This window comes from Cydia fagiglandana, chromosome 12 (genome assembly GCF_963556715.1).
Source record: "Cydia fagiglandana chromosome 12, ilCydFagi1.1, whole genome shotgun sequence".
NCBI lineage: Eukaryota > Metazoa > Arthropoda > Insecta > Lepidoptera > Tortricidae > Cydia > Cydia fagiglandana.
In genome coordinates this window covers 13,099,370-13,120,970 of record NC_085943.1, presented here as the reverse complement: position 1 = coordinate 13,120,970, position 21,601 = coordinate 13,099,370, and the positions used below count along the sequence as shown (strand labels likewise).

Genomic DNA, 21,601 nt, shown 5'->3' with positions numbered 1-21,601 from the left:
GTCTTCTTTTCAGCTGAGGCAAACTGCTTTCATGATGAATAGTAGGGTGTTTCATTTTTCCGAATTTTCGATTTTCATCTGACTTTGCTCGAATTTTAACTGATAAAAAAATATTATACGTTAAAAAAATTAAAATCGGTCAACATTTAGAGGTTGCACAACATCAACAAAGATTTTTCAAATAACCAACGACTCTACATCGGAGGGTAGAAAATGGTTTAAGAGCAGCAGTAGTGTGCAATCAAAACAGAGAGTAGTGTGATACTGAACCTTCTACATATAAATACATTTTAAAATTAGTAGTAAACTTGGATTTTGGTTACTCGATAAATGTTCTAATTAAGATTTTTCAGTTTTTCCACCTGTTTCCAAAGGAAAAGTGGTTTTATCGTATTTTAGACGCCAAATTCAGTTTTCTCATTCGATTTTAGTATCAGTTCATTATATTTCGTCGTTTTAAAACATAGTTCATTTTCACGCAATGTACCTATGGGGTTCTCACTCTACATTTTCAACTTGTGCAACCTCTAAATGTTATTCGATTCTTTTGAAAATTGAAATAGATAGTTTTTTTTTGTGTGGGGAGACTCCATTGGTGAGCAAAGTCAGGAAAAATATTACAACTTTTTTATCTCCATACAAAAGTGAATCACCCTAATGAATAGAATACTTACTATAGTAATTTCTGTACAAAAAGTAATGATATCCCAACAAAAACATAAATGTGAAATGAGAGCCAAGTTCAATATTAAGAATATGTGTCGTTGTTGATTCGCCGACAAAAGAATTGAGATCTATATGCGTGCCAAGTTCTGTGCTGTGTAAAAAATCCTGAAATTATAAAGGATTTGTCTTGGCTAGTTTATTTTATACCTGATACGTAACGTATAAGTTAACAACTCAAAATTTGCATTAAGTAATTTAATTTTCACTACACCAACCGATAAAGCTCTCTTGATTGTTCAAAAACTGATAGCAAGGTTGCATTTCAGCAGCAAGCTGAGTGAGGACCTTTTGGCACAAATATTTATGTAATTGAATTTTAGTTTTGTGTTATTAGTTATTATTATTTGTGCTAATAAACATCTCTTATTCTTATTCTTATTCATTTTATTCACATGTGAGGCAAAGTAATCAAATGCAAAATTTGAGTTGTTTTCTTATGTTTGCTAGCAGAATTGACTTTTAAACTATCGCTCATGCTTTGAAACCATGCTTTAGGCACTGGTCCCACCGCGAGCTAGTAAGCTATGAGCTATCGGCTATAAACACGAACAAAAGATAAGCACTCCCGTGTAAATAAAAGAGACACGGCGATATTTATAGTTACTCGCCCAGCGGTGAGCTATAAATATCGCCGTGTCTCTTTTATTTACACGGGAGTGCTTATCTTTTGTTCGTGTTTATAGCCGATAGCTCATAGCTTACTAGCTTGCGGTGGGACCAGTGCCATAGCTTGAAAACGGGCGGTTAAACAACTTTGCCCCTTGTAAAACAACTATTTTTCTTTTTACAGAAACATAAACATAACGAAAGCCAGAACAAAAATATTATTGATAATAATAAGTTCAAAAACCAAAACCCGACTACCGAAAATCGCAATGAAACAAGATAAAATTCTTATCTCAAACTCATCATTCAGGCCTTTAGCATCATGGCAGATGATTTATGCAGCGTCTGTTAGCGAGGAACAACGTCTCTCGTGGCTGTATAAGCCAATGCGGGACCGGCATTTGCAACCGCATTTATGGCAGCTGAAGCAGGGAGTCATGTCGGCATCATTAGGTGGATTGTGCCTCTGCGCGTTTTCGGGCAAGGTCTTGGAACCATGCGTTGTCGTGGATTTCGATCTGGATCGACCTGGATCTCAAACTATCATACAGAAAATGTTTTTAATTAAAAGTATATACTTTTAATTATAAAAAAATACAACGTATGACGAAATATGGTCGAAGTTTCACAAGTATCAAGACTATTTAATCCTTTTTCTATGGTGTTGGCACATACTGATTTCTAAAAGCTACTTTTTATTTAGCGCTGCATACTTTCTGTGGTCTGACTCTATCATACAGAAAATGTTATTTAATTATATACTTTTAAATATAAAAAAATACAACGTACTTAATATAATTTTCCTTTTGATACCGAAGTACAGACACAGAAACATAACGAAAGCACAAACAAAAATATTCATTATTGAAAATCGGAGCGAGCCGCGGGAGCGCGGTCCCGCGGGAAGAATTTCTATCTCCATCTCGCTCACCCGCGCGCCTCTCTTACAACTCGTACCGTTTAGGCGGAACGCGGAATTAAAATGTAAATAAAATCACTAATCAATGCAAAATAATTCTTTTTTCCAATAGGTACGTAATAAACAGCATTAGTACATCAATTTACAAAAGAAAAGAATAGCTAATATCATTTCTATCTATGAGTACTGTGTGGCGCCGCTGGGGAGTATGCTCCCCAGCGGCGCCACTTTCAATGCCGATTATTTCGTTTCGTATCACAGGTACAGTCATAAACATTATATGTACATGATGTACCTTTTAGGTACATCATTTCACCATATAATTCATTGGTATTCATTATGGTGGCGCCGCTGCAGAGCAGCACACGAAAATCTGTGGAAAACGGTGAAACGCTAATTTTTGAAATACGAGCGATAGAAATTCGGAATCAAGTGGTATTGACCACTCATTTTCAATTCGATTAGTAGAATTTAAATGCCTAGTAGCGGAGATATTATTGAACGAAATACACGAAGTCGTGCGGTCGAAATTCAAAAATCGGCCCCCTGGTTCAAATCCCGGTTATCTATGATAGGTTTAAAAAAAAATTGAATGCCATTATTATTAAATCTAAAATCGAAGCCATGGTTCCTAAGAACAGATTTCGCTATCTCTCATAGTTTCTGACTTCTCCATACTGACCCATTTGGATTGATCACCCTGTATACTTTTGGAACCTTTCGCTTGCTCGGGTACCTACCAATATTAGCGCGAGAGGTTAAACAACAACTTTGCCCCCTCGTAAAACAAATAACTACTTTTCTTTTTACAGACACATAAACATAACGAAAGCAAACATCTAAATATTATTGATAAAAATAAGTTCAAAAAAACTAAAATCCGACTACTGAAAATCGCAATGAAACAACATAGAATTTTTATCTGTAACTATCATACAGAAAATGTAATTTAATTATATACTTTTAAATATAAAAAAATACAACGTAATACAGAAGTAGAAAGCAATAAAAAAAAAATTTAGTATAGAAAATCGGAGCGGGCCGCGGGAGCGCGGTCCCGCGGGAAGAATTTCTATCTCCATCTCGCTCACCCGCGCGCCTCTCTTACAACTCATACCGTTTAGGCGGAACGCGGAATTAAAATGTAAATAAAATCACTAATCAATGCAAAATAATTATTTTTTTCAATAGGTACGTAATAAACAGCATTAGTACATCAATTTACATAAGAAAAAAATAGCTAATATCATTTCTATCTATGAGTACTGTGTGGCGCCGCTGGGGAGTATGCTCCCCAGCGGCGCCACTTTCAATGCCGATTATTTCGTTTTCTATCACAGGTACAGTCATACACATTATAGGTACGTGATGTACCTCTTAGGTACATCATTTCACCATATAATTCATTGGTATTCATTATGGTGGCGCCGCTGCAGAGTAGCACACAACACAAGCCTTTTAAGCTTACTGTCGAGCCACATCGATTTGTGTAAGATTGTTTCATAATAGGTATTCATTTATAAATAGTATTTCTCTATTGTAATGTTTCCTAATATTTTAACTAAAACTTTCTTATGATTCCTGTTTTTTCTCATGCCCAATTGAATTACTCGTAGGGGAGACCGAGGTGAGTTGTGACAGAGGAGAGTTGTGGCATTGTTGAATTTTTGGCATCTATTAACTAAAAACTAGGTCGCTATAGCGCGCGTTTGTTAGTTCAAGTTGCGAGCTAACAAACGCACACTGTTGCGAGCTCACTAACAGTTATTAGATTCCAAAAAATCACAACTCTCCTCTGTCACAACTCACCTCGGTCTCCCCTAAACAATGAAACGGTGCAAACGACTTGCACTGCAAATAATGTCAAATAAATTTAGATCAACATTTTTACGTTCGAATGGTCCCGTGCTGGATTATTTTTTTAGCTAACAGGAAATATTGATTTCAATCAACGCACTCGGGCGTGCAAACTAAACAAACGACCTGTGAAATCCACCGAAATCAATAAAGCCATTAAAAATGGATCGAGTTATTGTGTAGTCGAAATAAAATAGCCCGTGCTGAGCTGAGCGAATATGATCTCTCTGCTTTAGCGAAATTGACTAAAACTTAACAATATCATCTTCCTATAGGTCTATTAATTAATTTCATGTTGACGCTTGTAGAGCCTTTACACCACATTTTATTATGTATTAGCACTCTATCAGTTTATAAATCATCCACGTTCGAGCCTCGTACATGTTTTCGAAACTGCCCTACTCTTTATTAATATTAATAGAAGGGCCAAAAGGTAAGATATTGTTTTCAGTTTGGAATATGATTTTGACATGTTTTGGGATGAGCGAGGAAATCCATTTAATATTTAATACGGAATTGAAAAAAGACAGCAACAAGACGGTACATAAGATTGAATTGTGAATTTCTTTCTTTGTATTATTTTAAATGTAGGTAGATACAACCCCAAAAAACCCCAGAGATAAGTTCGCCTTTGTTAGTACAAATCAAAATAAAACAGGAAACATAACATTCGTCATTCGTCGTGTTTTGTAGAATAAAGTGTTTTACTACTACTACTTAAACTTGACTAAACTAAAAAAAGTAAGTATAATATGCTCTTATTACATATATACCTACAAAAATATATTTATAGTAAAGCGTAACCGGGAAAGCGTGGCTGGGTAAAGTAGCCTAGATCAGTGCCCCAAACGCGTTAGTTCCGCGTAGCATTATTCCCGGTCGCATTTTTCCCCACTAGAGTTTGTTTTCCTTCATAGATGTCACCATTATCATGTGTTCACCTACGTTCCTTTCTCTATAATTAATACTTTCCAAGTCGTTTTTTTCGCATTCTTTTTATTTCTTAGGCGATAATGTTACCATGTGGTCTCACCGCACTGTTTCTTTTCAAAAAATATTTAGTTCACAACTTAGCTAGACGGAGCCCCGCTTCGCGGGGCTCCTATTTCTGGGCGGTTTGCCCTTCGGGCATCTGAAGCTACCTAACGAACATAACCTACCTACACTTTTTTCCCCAAAGTGTAATGTTTTAATGGACGTCACACTAAATTAATAGGTTAGGTAGCTCGCTGGGTAGGTAGCCTAGTGGTCAGGGCGTTAACCACGTAAGCTAAATACACCGGTTCGATTCCGGTCTCTTTTCTTTTTTAATATATTTTTCAATTTATAATTTACCTAAATATAGTACTGTGACTACTTAAAGAAACACAAATAAAAACATAGGAATATTTAATTTATTCCCTAGTTGTAAAAAAGCATAACTCAATTTTCCTTACATGTCCATAAATACACCTTGAAAATTTCTCATCTCGAGTTCCTTCACGGCTCGCATTACTCGCATACTAATCTGAGTTAATCTTGACTTAAGTCGGTTCCTAATTTACTAAATTTAAAGCCTCATTTATCTTCAACGAGCTTCCCCCGTAATTATGCATTATCTACAAGGCGACTAATCCTTCAAGAATATTAATCTATTGTAATATATTCTTGTTATTCATAAGCACGCCTTGTTTACAACCCCTTAACAACATATTGATTAGTCACGAAAACTTATTCTCTTTCACTTTCGCTAAATTCATTCAGCGATCTCTTTCTGAGATCAAGTTTTTTACCGTCTATATACCTACTCGTAAAAGTTCTCGTAATAATAAAATTATGATGGACCAAGCGGAGTTTACGATATATTTATTGGGCCGACGATAGTCGAATGTTCTCGACTTTTGCTTGTAACAAAATAAACAGAACGTCTTTCAGTTGTTTGTTTAGTTCGATTAAGGCGGATACTTTGTGTGATTCTATTCTTCGTGATGAATGCTGGAATTTATTTGCGAAAATCGGAATCGAAGATGTTTTTCTTGTATTGACTGCGCTGTTCAATAATTGTGTACAACTCGATTGTACTCGTCCTTGAACTAATGTTGCGAAAACAAAACATAAACAGACTAGTATGACGGTTATCAACACGAGTAAATTATACTTTTTTATAATAAATAGTTCTTCTTCAAAATTAAGTTTAAGATACAATTTTGAAACTCTAATTGGCATCTTGCAAATTACAACCAATTGTTCTGATGCGGTTTTTGTAAAACATAGTTATTCGGTTTTTAGCTGTCAAAATCAATTCAACAATTCCACATTTCGACATCAGTGTGAAGGCATTAACACAGAATGTGTCCTTTGAGACATCTTGACAGACATTGTAGTCCCTTTGATGGTATCGGAGCCCTAAAAGTGAACAAAACAGCCGACACCTATTAGTCAGCGAGTTGACGTCAGGAGAAAAGGCCGTCCGGTTCTCGCTGGCCCTTCCTCCCATTTGTCAAAGGTTTAAACCGGTTTATGAGGTCCTGTTTTCCTGACGTCTTTTGTGAGCGTTTGAGTGAGTGTGGTATACATCTGGGGTTTGATACTTCAGGTCCCTGGGAAGATGGATGTCTTGGGTTTGTCATTCAATGGAAACGGGTGGGCTGTATGTAATTTAAACTCGCTGGATTACCTAAATTAGGATTAACCGAGTATTTAGTGGTCATTTAAGGTCCGATTTGACAGAATCTAGTTGATCTGGGATTAAACGTCTTAAATTGTATTTTACCTCTTGTGTGTGTATGATAAGGATTTTGACTGAATTAGTAGTCATTTTTTTGCATATTTTGCTAGAACAAAGTTTTTTGCTCTAAATAATAATATACTTACAGCACAACCGAGCCTTAACTTATTGATTTCCTTATTGATAACGCATAACAAAGAAAGACTTAGGCCCACTTGCACCATTCCACTAACCTGGGGTTAACCGGTTGAACCTGGAGTCAACCATGGTTACCAGTACAATTTGACACTGAGTTAACGATTTAACCGCTTAACCCCGGGTTATTGGGATGGTGCAAGTGGGCCTTACTCGTATAATTATGTACGTGGTGGTCCAAAATCGTGGTATCGTCTTGGGTCGTCCCATTCGTTTTTCGTCAAGTTCTTAAATTAGTCCTATTCTGCTTTCGTCACCCATTCTACATTCGTGGTGGTCTACGATTTTGGATCACCACGTACATAATTATACGAGTAAGTCTTTCGTTGTTAATTGTTATCAATAAGGAAATCAAAAGGTTAAGGCTATAAAATTAAGGATGACTCACGCTAGACCGGGTCGGGGCCGGGGTTCATTTTCTATGGAAAGCACTACGTGATCACCGATCAGCCATAAAAAATGACGTGTCGGACGCATCGACCCGGGCCCGGCCCGGTCTAGCGTGAGTCATCCTTGAAAGTTAGTAAAAATTTTAACTCACCTGTTCTACCCAAACGTTCGTTGTCATGATTTGATTCTTAAGGTTCTGAAAAGAAGAAAAAGCACAATTAGTAAAAGAATAATCATTTATTTATTTATTTAATCTTTATTGCACATAAGGAAATACACTGTACAAAAGGCGAACTTAATGCCATAAGGCATTCTCTACCAGTCAACCTCATCATTCGTAAAGAACTATTTTAATATTATTTATAATCCCAAAAATAGAGATGGAAAATGTTTTTTTTTTCTATTATTACTAATAAAGTTGGTTTGCCAAACTATTTACATAAAATATGACTGCATAGCTTTTGTGAAACAAGCTCGTTGCCTCTCAGGATAAAAAAAGTCCAATTCTAATTCTATAATTTGTTATGGTTTTGAACTGGTTTTGGTACCATCTTGGCGATCATTTTGGTGATTGGCATTTCACGCACTTTCACTTAATTTCGCATGCAAAAATCAACGTGAGCGATCTTCAAGGTTATATTAAAATAAGAACAATACCATAAAAAGTTTTTAAAACTGATATGGGCTTCTGGTACATAAGTGACAGTGATACTGAAACTTTACCTGGTAACTTTATGAAAATTGTTGCAAATTCATATCATGTCATATCATTTATTCAGAAATGGTCATATATTGTCATTTATATATACAATTCACTTAATAAACTAAGGATAATATAGAATTAACTAAATAATTTACATGCAATTTGCATAATAAAAGATGGAACGTTCATATTTTTATATAAGTAAAGGTCTCATTGCTCTCGTTAATAAACTCATTCTCAAACAACAATAATAAATAATCCTTAATTTTGGGAAAGGGTCGAGGGCCAAATGACCCTTCAAGTGAAAACACTCAAACTTTCCACTTCTCTAAACTTTTACACTTCGTTGCATTATTTTTACAAAAGGCCGTCCTTTGATAACTTTTGGACCTTATATTGGGCCCAGTGTAGCCCTAAAGGTCAATAATAGCGGACAGGACTAACGAATCAAACGTAGTAGGTATCTACCATGCTCTAATAGCTTTATAAAAAGGGATACTGCCGTATTCGAACTTCAAGATATTTACAAGAGACGACATGTACTAGATCCATTCTAGATACGTTATAGTTTAGATATCAACTAGTTCTCTTTTATTTTTTTATTTATTTATTTTTTTTTTTTTTATTTATTTAGGATCACCAACAGACAATACATCAAGAAAAAAGAATCAGTAGCTTACATAACATTATATTTTTGCAGCGCAATTCGAGCAACCAATGTTACTTTTACGTTAGACAGAGTAAGATACCTATTAGATGTGAATTGGATCTCTGAGTCATATCCTGTGGAAATCGTTCAAGAGTATCTCCAGAATCGCGCAAATGTCAAATTTGACAGGTTAGATCTTAAACATATCGTTATCGTAATCTTGGTGATGTCTAAAAGATACCTAATGGATGTCTATTTCAAAATCCGAATCGGGCCCCTTGGCATATCCCTACCCCTGTGACGAATTGTAGAGCTAGTTAATATGTTTAGTCTAAAGCCCCCTCCAGACTATGTGCGTGAATCGCGGGCGAAGCCGCGAACGCGAGTGTGGAGTCGATTTCGCTGTCTGCGAAAATCGACGCCACACTTGCGTTCGCGGCTTCGCGCCGCGATTCGCGCACGAGTGTGGAGGGGGCTTAAGATACGAGTACGAGTATTCTCTACGTGCACGACTGTCACGCAACCTAGCATCCGCAAATCTAGTGGAAAACCTCAATTCACTACAACTTCTAAAACGACTGCAAAAATCAAAAAATACTTAACTGATTTTCACGCTTATCACCTTTCAATATTCTTTAGGAAGGTTAAAATGTAAAACTTGATAAGGTTTTGTGTAAATCGGTTGAAATATGACTGTCAACTGTAGGTATGGTGCGGGAAGAAGACGGATTTTGAGTCGAATATTGCCAAAATACAGATGGCGTTAAAAGTAAGTATATTAGGATATTCATATTATATTTTTACATAATATTACATATGTTTACATTTATTTTTACATTTTTTATTTATTTTTAGGTTGTCTGGAAGAGATCGCTCTTAAGCGATAAGACCGCCTGTTGTTACCTCTATTGTCTTTGTTTATGTTATTGTTAATTTATTGTAAACTACGTGTATGTGAGGTGTGCAATAAAGAGTATTGTGTTGTATTGTATTGTATAATATATAATTATGTGTATTTATTTATGCGTTTATTAACTATAATTATTTATGACAGATTTTAAGTAGGTTAATGTTTTTAGGGAAGTTTTTAGCGAGCATTATCGCTAAACATCGGTATCAACGTTCAAATTTCGTGGCAATGTACGGTTGGCAGAAAAATAAATACAAACAAATCACTTAGTATTTTTAACCTTTATTTTGTATATGTAAATAAAAAAGCCCCTAAATAGTACATTTCCTAATTAGGGTGGTAAAACAAAGAAAGGCCGCGCAATCGCAATTGTTGCGGCCCAAGCTGCAAGCGAGGGACGTAATTATGCGATCGAGGGCTTTCTTTATTACCTCCCGTGTTGGAAAAATATGTGCACATTTGGCCAGAAAGCGGCTCTATCCGTACGCGTAGCGTGCGGAAAAAGCCACTTTATGTCCAGGTGTGGCATACAATATTTTACGAGTTAGAATAGATCACTAAAATTTGTTCCATAGATTTTGATGTCAATCTTTGACGTCTGTAAGAATATATCCATTTTAAATGACTAAAAGATCTTTCCACGCTGACTGAGGTAATAGGAAGGTATGTCAAGCATTGAAAATTTTGCACACAGTTTTTATTTACACTTTCTGGTATTTCAGCCTCGTTGTTTTTAGATAGTTGGTTAATTATTTGTACAGTCTTATAACCAGGATTTTTCTTTAATACACTTTTTAATTTAAAATAAACTTTTCTGGCATTTTGATGTAACCTTAACGTTGATATTTTTTTTTGCAAACCATGAACAATGTTTAATGATTCTGCTAGACTCAGTTTTGGATCCTCCAATAATTTTATTGACTTAGCAATTATACTAAAGTGTGTATCGACGAATAGTAACTCAGTTTTTAAATTCCGGTTACGGAAATTTTTTTTTGCTTTAGAAATTGCACTCGCTTCACGCGGATTTAAGGCATCGATGACAGATTTGATTTTATCATAATGCATGTGATAATATGAGGCAGCATTTAACCATGTTCCCCATCTTGTTATCACGGGTCGGGGTGGTAGAGGAATATTTACACACATTTGATGAAATAATTTTGTCCTTGAAGGAGCGTTACGAAATATTTTTTTGATACAGTCAATCAAACTGTTTATGGTCGGGTAAAGACTTCTAATTATCTCTGCGACTCGATTACATCCATGTGCTATGCATGTTACATGAGTCATATTTTTATATTTCTGAACAAGGTTTTTAGCTGCTTTTACCATGTAGGAACCGGCATCCGTTATAAAAAATAATAATTTATCCATGTTTTTTTTTGTATTCATCGCCCCAAAGATCTTCAAGGGTTTCCTCAACGAGTTTGGTTATTGTCGAATGGTTAGTCGCCTCCAATACCTTAGAAGCAAATAAATGTGGCTGGGTACTAGTTCCATCTAGAGCTCCGATCAAAATATTTGCCACTTTTTTTCCCACGGAATCTGATGTTTCATCAACACTGAGGTAAATCATTTTATTTTGTAATTTCTCTTTCTATTCATTTTTTTTCTTTTCATACAATTCAGGTAAGCATTTTACTCGTATTTTTGTTTCACTCGGCACAGTAATATCGTTTCCATATTTATGATTTAAAAGGTTTTCTACAAAATTTCTAAATTTAGGATTGTCTAATTTTGACCACGGTATATTCGAACAAATCATAAACTCTGTTAAATCTTTATTAAATTTTTCTTGTGCATTATTTTTATGAATTTTGTTGTGTAAATCTTTTTTTAAATGGCGGTCGATACTAGATTTAGAGGGAAATAATTTCGAATTACACAATTTGCAATATACGATATCGTCTTTAATTTCGAAATCAGCATTATCTCGTATTATATCCTGTAAATGGCAGCGTGAATCAGATAATTTATCTTGATGAGATTTTGATTTCAAATGTTTCTCTATATTGTACCTTTTCTTTTTTATATTCATTTCGCAAATAGTACAGCAAGCACCTTCGTTAGTGAATATAAAATCAGTATACTGCGTCAAATCCATTTTCTCAAGTCTGATAGGGAGTTGGGTAAAGATTTATCAATGCTAAATTGTAGTTGTAAGTGTTTTTAAGAACTATTATCGTTGAAGATTTTACCACATATTATTTTGCATGACAATTAAATTGACATTTGTTGCCTATTTGGCATTTAGAATTTTTTTTACAAATGGATAATGAAATGAGTATTGAGGTTCTATGACGTATTAAGAATATAAACCTCTTTAAATATATGTACAGTTTACCAAAGTACGATTAAGAATAAAAATAAATTAAATGTTATTTATTACTAATAAATAAAACAATGATACCTATGTATTTCTTTTTTTGCGACCCTTACCAAGTGCCACGAAATTTGAACGTTGATACCGATGTTTAATTATCGCACACAGATAGGTATGAGTTTCTATCGTTAACATTGACCATGTTTGCCAAAAAAATACGCTGTCTAAGAGCTTTACTCGAAAACGCTGCCTAATCCGTTTGAGCTATAACTATAACAACACACAAAATATGGTAGTGTTGTCTTTCTTCCATGTAGACATAATATTACAAACAATTTTGCGATGATGGTATCTGTCTATCTTTTAAGGATAACTTACTATACCCATTCTTACATTACAAAAAACACAAACCTTGTACGCGGTATTTGCAAAGTTATTTACACGAACACAGTATTTTCTTATCCTTCTCGGATTTTGGTAGATATACGCGATTGTAAATATATCTCATGAGTATATTTATAAGAGTGTGAGAAGATCTAGTTTGAATCCAAGACGCAATACATTTCTCAACCTGTTCTGCTTAGCGGTAGGTACGTGACAGGCGAGTGCCACAGACGGATCCAATTCTATCGATATCCAGCGAACAATGCGACCTGTGTATTCCAATAGGTTACTCGTACGAGTCAGGTTTTCTGGCAGACTAGCGTTACAAGATGTTTATCACCTCTTTCTAATAATATCTTTCCCGATTACATCCAAAACCAGCCCAGGTCCCCTTTGCTTTCAAGGAAACTAATTCTGTGGAACTGTTTTGTTTCTTTGTTCTTCATGTGACTTCTTGTTTGTCGATATTATTATATTATTCATGGATATTTTTTTTATGTATAACCTGTCATGGCTTCACCGAATGGACCCCACAGAAGACTATCAGCTATAATAAATCATAACCCATTTATTTCAAGTAACTTTTGCTTAGTCTTGCTATGAAGCCAGCGCTAGTCTTTATGCTGAGTTGGGTCCATTTTTTGATGCTCACTTAGCGCTAGTTGCATCAACCACAATTAACGCAGCTGCCACAATGATTAACATCACACAGAAGTGAACTAACTGTGAAACTTTCAATAAAATAAAATTTTGCGACGCTTTAACGGTGACAACCGACTCTTAATGTTTTTTTACTGCTTTTGTTATCTGTACCTACATTCTTGAACTTGTTTCGTAATCGTCAAGATAAAAAAATACGAATGTTTCTCCTGTTTTATCGACTAGGTGCTTGGCAATCGGAATGACACCCTGCAATCCAAAGGTATTTTAAATATAAGGCGCTTTCAAAGAATCCGTGTTTCCCGAGCACCGGCGCAGAGCGTTCCTCGGTAGAGAATGCAATTCGATCTGACCGGTGTCTAGGTAATTATGGGTCACGGAATCCAGAACGGCGAAGTTTGTTCTTGAACGTTTAGTTCCTTTAAAGTTATTTCATTTGTTTTCGCTCAGTGGCTGTGGTTGTGATTCCCATTTTGTTCCATTGAAAGGTGACGTCATGGTACAAAATAACAATTTTTCACACATTTTGTTCTTTAGAACTACATTTTAACTTTTACGCACTTGGTAAAAATAAAACTACTATCTTACTTTGTTCAATTATGAAATAGTATTTCCTAGTTGTCCCGTGTAGAGTGCTACGTACCTACTAGTTTTTAGCCAATCCTTTGCAAAGGACGTTATGAAAACACAATTCAAATACCTAACGATGCACTCATGGGATGATTTACTAAATACTATGATCACAGTCAAATGTGGCAAAATATTTCAATAGGTAAAGTTAACAGTAATACTTATACCGGGTGTAGCCTGTAATATGAGCAATAAATTAACTGTAGGCTGTACTCCTCATACTGATCAACATTTTGTTCAGCGACTTTTGAAAATAACTTGTACTTTGATTTTTAATACACTTTAAAGGTTATTCAAAGACGCAATGTATTGCGAATTTTGTTATGTTGACAAGCAACGTCAATCACAATGATATGGCGTGGCGATGGCGTCCATTGAAGATAATATTTATTTTGTATAAAAAATAGGGAGTCTAAATACTTCATAATTTTTAAAAGTTGTTGAACAAAAGTGTCACCGTTTGAGGAGTACAATCTATGTTTTAATTATTTGCTCATGTTACAGGCCACACCCGGTATAAACTACATTGGGGTTTACAATTGTACGAAGCGGATACATTCTTCAGCTACAGATACTTGTTAATTGTTTTAAAAACTTGACGACACCTTTCTATCTTCATCAAAATACGTACAAACAGAACAACAACATACTAACCCTAAGAAGTACATAACAACTTTATCATACCCTGTTATCCCCGCTTAAAACATTCAACACGCTTTCAATTCAAATTACATCATTAACAGATAGCTTTATATGTCATTCGGGTCTTAACTCGTCATTGTCTTAAATCGTCGTAATCCTTTAAGATGGCATATCGAAACGATAAAATTATTTATTTGCCAATCTATTTGTGTCGTAATCGAGTCTCGGGGATTCGATTAACGAGGTGAGTCGATTATCGCGGATATCGATGATGTATCGATACTATTACACGCTTAAGGGATCGAGTTTGGTCTACACGGTAATTTATGCTTCAATTAATCTGATTTATTTAGGATTAGGTCAAAGTGAAGACCGTCTAATAAGGTAAGACCGTCTACAAACTGTTTCGTCGCTGTAATTCTTGCGTTTCTTCCAATATAAGAAATTCTAAAATAACCTGACTTAGTTTATTCGTGCTTTTAGTAATGATGATTTCGATTGCAACAAAAATTTAAAATGTTAATTCGTCTGCTTCCAAGCAAGTTCGGCGCCAATTCCTGGTTTCGAGACCTATGACTGATCACTTGGAGTAATGCCAGCGCGATGCTAAACTAGGAATAGCCTGTGCACTATAGTCTATATTCAAAAACTAGAAGCTGATAACAACATGCGATTTGAAATAGGACACTGCCGATGCTCCGGTACCGGTAGTGTCAGGAACGTGTGGTAGATCCTTTTTAAGGTGCATCCACACCGCAGTTAACTTGTGGAGTAACATTGTACAACAGCAAGTTACTAGGGAAGCTACCTAGTACGATTACAATCACATACCTACATACATACATATTGTATCACCCAAAAATGGCACCCAGTACAATAAGTGCGTACTACGCATAAGAAATTAAAATATATTAAGTGCTACGTTCCGTAGCACGCTTTAGCGCGTAGCAGTACTTTCCGTAGAATACCTATGTCCAAAATAACTAACAGGCCAATCTCTGATATTAGAATGATATTTGAATCAATGTTACAGTTATCGTGCATTTCGCTCTTACCTACCTTGTACATGATTGGCGCGGGTGAGGCGCAAGATGATTAAATAACATGATTAAATTAAAATATCGTTCTGATGTCAGTGTAAGCAAGTTAGTGGCCTGTGATATATATAGTAGATTAATCACTGTTCTGCGGCTTTAATGAAAAATCGTCCCATATTTCATGTAAAGTCGTATTTTAAGGCAGTTTTATCTATCGCTGCATTGCATGCGATTTGATTAGTTTATGATGCCATCGAACGTCATAATCGCGGCAGCAATGCATATATTATGTATGTCAATTTGCATTAGATTTATATTCTTGTAACATTTCGGTGAGTTTTAACTCATTATAACTTTTATATATTTACTATTTGCACAACTTCACTATTTATTTAACAAAATCCGTTTCATCTCATTTGTTCCGCTACACCCACCCCGGTGGTTTAGCGGCGTCCCGATTATCAATTTATTGCAGCATTCGATATTGTTGGGTAACCAAGCAATTTGATACAGCGAAATTGTTTTAACGAAACCATTTGCTTGACCGACTTTTGGAGGTTAGAGGAAAATGGACGACTTTGTATAAAATAACGAGTTTCTTACAGGGCACGGTTTGTAGAAGTCCGGTCGAACAATTTTAAAGCGGCATTGTGGTTAGGGAAAATAGTTTTGTAGTAGGGAATAGAAGAAGTACAGACAACTGGGGTAAATAGAGACAGCTGGGGTGAATAGGGACAAAACATTAATTGTAATTTCCTGACAATTTCTTAAAAAGACCCAGTCAAATTGAATTTTGCAACATTAGATTGAAAATAATATTATAGTATATTTTGTACGAAAAGAAATCTCCAATTCATAGTACAACGTAACGTAACATATTTAGTGGCCTAACTATAAATCGACAACAGCCCCAAACTCATGTTTTTAACCTATTCTCTCAATAACATCGTTACTCGAAAAGCTGACTTCGGTTATATCAGCACCACAAAACACAAGCGCGTCCTAAAGTCCTTATGACATCGTCAAAGAGTCTATTATCGTTTAGCTTACTCGGCTTTTTGCTTGTTTTTTCTGTGCGTAGCGTCTTTTGTTTTAGAGTGAAGACCAGCGCTCGTTGACCTATGTGTTTTACGGCTAGTCAGGGTTTTATTTCATGTTTTTATGTAGTACGGCGTTGGCTATATGTCTGGGTAGGCTGGCGCACGTAAACTATCGCGGTCACGTACGGAACAAAGGCGATATGACGAAGGTCCGGTTGTTATTAAAAACGTAAGACCTTTTTATTTATGCCCACCCTCGCAGCTATAACTCAACGGAGCTGCAAAGAGGGTATGGACGTGATATACAATAGCTAGCGGGCACGTTGCTTTTCAGCGACCATTTCAAAATATAAGATTTAAAAAAATACTTTATTCAGTGGACGGTAGGTTTATTGACTTGATAATAAGCCAGTTGACAAGGGACGTCCTTTGAGACGTAAAAATATGACAGTGTTATTTCAATATCAAAACGTCGCGATCGTACAATTCATGCAAAAACATTTAAAATTACATGCTTATATTTTTTTAAGATGAGGCATGTCCCGGCTAGGTTGAGGTGATTTTTTTGTAACTATATTAGTCATGTACCTACACAACAATAGCTAGTAAAATCGATATGTGAAAAAGGTGTGATTTTTTCGAAGGCGAATATACGAAATTTGTAAAGGGTAAACCAATTTTCAGCCTGAAACATCGAATTTCCTGAAGCGTTGGACCACCGCTACAGGAATCAGAAGATAAACTAAGGTCTGACAATTAGTGCGAGTTAACACAGAACTTAGTGTGTTACGTTTCAAATGTAACTAAAGCAATTTTTTTTTTTTAGTTCCATACTCACAGCGACATTGTAATAAAACAGGCCGAACGAGATTGTTTTCAGCGCCATCTATCCGCACAAGGAGACACTTGAACCCTTAGTCGCGAGCTGTTGGTCTAGAAAACTTTATGGTTCTTATTTAGTATTCAATATTTTCTTTAATGGTTGAAATATTTAGGTTTAGTTCCTCAAAAATATTAGTACTCGGTATCGTTGGTCTTATAATATGATAATTTTCAAATATTGTTTGGGACATTGTTTGCAATATTAACTCACATTATAAACGGGTCTAACGCGAATTATATTCAATTACCTTTATTTACCGACGTTTCGACACAGGTTTCACTGGTCGTGGTCGCGGCTGACTGATTGTCCCAGCAAAATGTCAAAACAGAGATTTGTGCATCTACCCGACGAAAAGTGTATGGAAAAGTTTGGGGTAGACATCACATTTTTCAAACCACCCACCACACATAATGTTAATTATTGTCAATAGTCCGACACGCAACACTCACAATATCCACGCACCCGTCCGAAGATAGATCCTTTGGCTTTAGCTTCTGTATCACTGGTTCCCAAGTTGGCGATAAGTTGAAACCATCCTCCCTATTAAAATTCCTGGGGTGTTTCTTGATTTCAATTGCTTCTCGCACAACTCGAGGATAATAATGGCGTTCAGTGGAGACAACTTTTGGTCTATGCAACTCAATCCAGTGATTTGTGCCAGATGTAAGAAGATGTTCGGCGATTGCGGATTTGTGTAATTGGCGATTTTTAACTGCCGCTATGTGCTCTTTCACCCTCTCTTGCACGCTCCGTTTAGTTTGTCCAATGTACACACTTCCGCAGCTACAGTCTATTTTGTATACGCCCGGATTTTGGTACGGAATGACATCTTTTGGACTGCGCAACAGATCTGCTACTTTGAATAACGGCTTGTATACAGTCTTGATGGAGAATTTCTTAAGTACTGCTCCAATTTTGTCCGTTATTCCTTTCACATATGGTAGAAACGCTGGTTGTCTGTTGACCTCTGGATGTCTCTCCGTTCTCTTCGGCTTGCGTTTCATCCTCCCACGGTATCCATTCCTCTCCAGTACAGCTTGGACATGGGCCAGTTCACCGTCCAGGTGCTCAGGGTCACATAAGTCATGTGCCCTGTTCACCAAGGACGCGATCACAGACTGTAGGTGCCTTGGGTGATGATGAGAGGATGCCTGTAAGTATCTGTCGGTATGCGTAGGTTTTCTGTATACAGAGTGTGCCAAGGTGCCGTCCGATCTCACCATCAGTTTGACATCCAGAAAAGGTAAGGACCTGTCACATTCTATTTCATATGTGAATTTCAGTCTTGCGTGGATGGAGTTTAAGTGTTCGTTATAACTCTTGACGGTGTCGTTATTCCCCTTTAAAATGCAGAAGATATCGTCCACGTACCTCTTCCACATTCTTATAACATTAGGCCCCGACTCCAGTGCTAACTCCTCAAAATGCTCCATCCAGATGTTAGCGATTACTGGGGCAACTGGACTACCCATTGCCACTCCATCTACTTGGAGAAAATACTGTCCTTGATATATGAAATAGTTTCCCTCCAAGCAGTGCTCCAGTAAAGTGATATACTTTTCCGATATGTTACATTCCTGTAGTTTCTTTTTGATGATGTCCAGGCATTCTATTAGTGGAACGTTGGTGAACAAAGATTCCACATCAAAACTCACCATAATCTCATCTGGTTCCAGTCTTATACCCTTGACAATATCAATGAAATGGCGAGAATCTTTTACATAGGACGAGGTCTTTCCAACTAGCCCCTGGAGTACGCTTGTTACATGTTTTGCGAGATCATAGGATGGCGAACTGATCTGACTAACAATTGGTCGCAATGGCACATTGGATTTATGTACCTTTGGTAATCCATATAGCTTGGGCGGTTGGACTGATTTCGGTCTGTATAGCCGATTATATTCATCCTCTTCAAAAAGATCCTCGTGGTCTTTAATGAGATTTCGTAGACGACGAGTGACCCTGGCAGTTGGATTATATTTAACTGGCTTATATATCTTCCTGTCTGCCAGCAGCGCTTTCATTTTGCCATCATACTCCGAACTGTCCATAACTACAGTAGCGTTACCTTTATCAGCTCTTAAAACTAACAAGTTTTCATTACCACGAAGAGCCTTCAATGCTTGACACTCTGCTGTAGTAATGTTACTTAAGGGTAGTCTGACCTTCCGTAACAATACCGAAATATCTTGGCGCACAGTTTCCGCGTCACTTGACGGTACTTTATTTCGTATTAATGCCTCCTCTACGCTACATATAACGTTCTCGTACGGAATTCTTTTTGGAGTTATAGCGAAATTCATGCCTTTGGACAAAACGCTTATTGTAGGTTGATCTAACACTTCTTTTGATAGATTAATAACCGTTTCCCTCGTCTCCGAAATCGTTTTTGAGGTACTATGTTCCCTGTCATGTCGGCGGTTTTGTCTTGAGATCAATCTTTCCAACTTTCGCTCATGTGTAGCCTTACTTAACTCATATTTCCTAGCTGCTTGCAGATATGTTATACGGTCACATACCTCAAAATCCTCCGGTGACAACAACGTGTTACAATCCTGATGTAAATTATATAAATCACTCTGTATCCAGAAATACTCCTTTTGATGGTTTTTTATCACTCTTCTAAGTAGTTTGACACTTGCGTTGCGGAGAATATCATCGGAATGTGCGATATCCCGACGGGGCGCTAAACGAACACACGTCGGTATTAAGTTTAAATCGCGGCACTTCACTAAAAAGTCCAACGATGTCTCTAAAAATGCACGTCTTTTCCGAACTTTCTCCAGATGTTTTATTTTATTTGCACACTCCTGCCCGTAGCGGTTTGCAATATAATATTTTAAACTTTCGCGTTTTGAATACATATTAACTCACATTATAAACGGGTCTAACGCGAATTATATTCAATTACCTTTATTTACCGACGTTTCGACACAGGTTTCACTGGTCGTGGTCGCGGCTGACTGATTGTCCCAGCAAAATGTCAAAACAGAGATTTGTGCATCTACCCGACGAAAAGTGTATGGAAAAGTTTGGGGTAGACATCACATTTTTCAAACCACCCACCACACATAATGTTAATTATTGTCAATAGTCCGACACGCAACACTCACAATATCCACGCACCCGTCCGAAGATAGATCCTTTGGCTTTAGCTTCTGTATCACTGGTTCCCAAGTTGGCGATAAGTTGAAACCATCCTCCCTATTAAAATTCCTGGGGTGTTTCTTGATTTCAATTGCTTCTCGCACAACTCGAGGATAATAATGGCGTTCAGTGGAGACAACTTTTGGTCTATGCAACTCAATCCAGTGATTTGTGCCAGATGTAAGAAGATGTTCGGCGATTGCGGATTTGTGTAATTGGCGATTTTTAACTGCCGCTATGTGCTCTTTCACCCTCTCTTGCACGCTCCGTTTAGTTTGTCCAATGTACACACTTCCGCAGCTACAGTCTATTTTGTATACGCCCGGATTTTGGTACGGAATGACATCTTTTGGACTGCGCAACAGATCTGCTACTTTGAATAACGGCTTGTATACAGTCTTGATGGAGAATTTCTTAAGTACTGCTCCAATTTTGTCCGTTATTCCTTTCACATATGGTAGAAACGCTGGTTGTCTGTTGACCTCTGGATGTCTCTCCGTTCTCTTCGGCTTGCGTTTCATCCTCCCACGGTATCCATTCCTCTCCAGTACAGCTTGGACATGGGCCAGTTCACCGTCCAGGTGCTCAGGGTCACATAAGTCATGTGCCCTGTTCACCAAGGACGCGATCACAGACTGTAGGTGCCTTGGGTGATGATGAGAGGATGCCTGTAAGTATCTGTCGGTATGCGTAGGTTTTCTGTATACAGAGTGTGCCAAGGTGCCGTCCGATCTCACCATCAGTTTGACATCCAGAAAAGGTAAGGACCTGTCACATTCTATTTCATATGTGAATTTCAGTCTTGCGTGGATGGAGTTTAAGTGTTCGTTATAACTCTTGACGGTGTCGTTATTCCCCTTTAAAATGCAGAAGATATCGTCCACGTACCTCTTCCACATTCTTATAACATTAGGCCCCGACTCCAGTGCTAACTCCTCAAAATGCTCCATCCAGATGTTAGCGATTACTGGGGCAACTGGACTACCCATTGCCACTCCATCTACTTGGAGAAAATACTGTCCTTGATATATGAAATAGTTTCCCTCCAAGCAGTGCTCCAGTAAAGTGATATACTTTTCCGATATGTTACATTCCTGTAGTTTCTTTTTGATGATGTCCAGGCATTCTATTAGTGGAACGTTGGTGAACAAAGATTCCACATCAAAACTCACCATAATCTCATCTGGTTC

General features: G+C 36.9%; 1 protein-coding gene across 1 annotated transcript in view; it reads right to left on the bottom strand.

Annotated features, from left to right (window-relative positions):
* Window positions 1–21,601, bottom strand: part of LOC134669663 (acetylcholine receptor subunit alpha-like 1) — a 393,445-nt gene that overhangs the window by 35,003 nt on the left and 336,841 nt on the right. Inside the window, exon 3 of the mRNA XM_063527341.1 lies at window positions 7,552–7,596. Within this exon, the coding sequence (XP_063383411.1) occupies window positions 7,552–7,596 (45 nt within the window). The remainder of the gene's footprint in view (window positions 1–7,551; window positions 7,597–21,601) is intronic.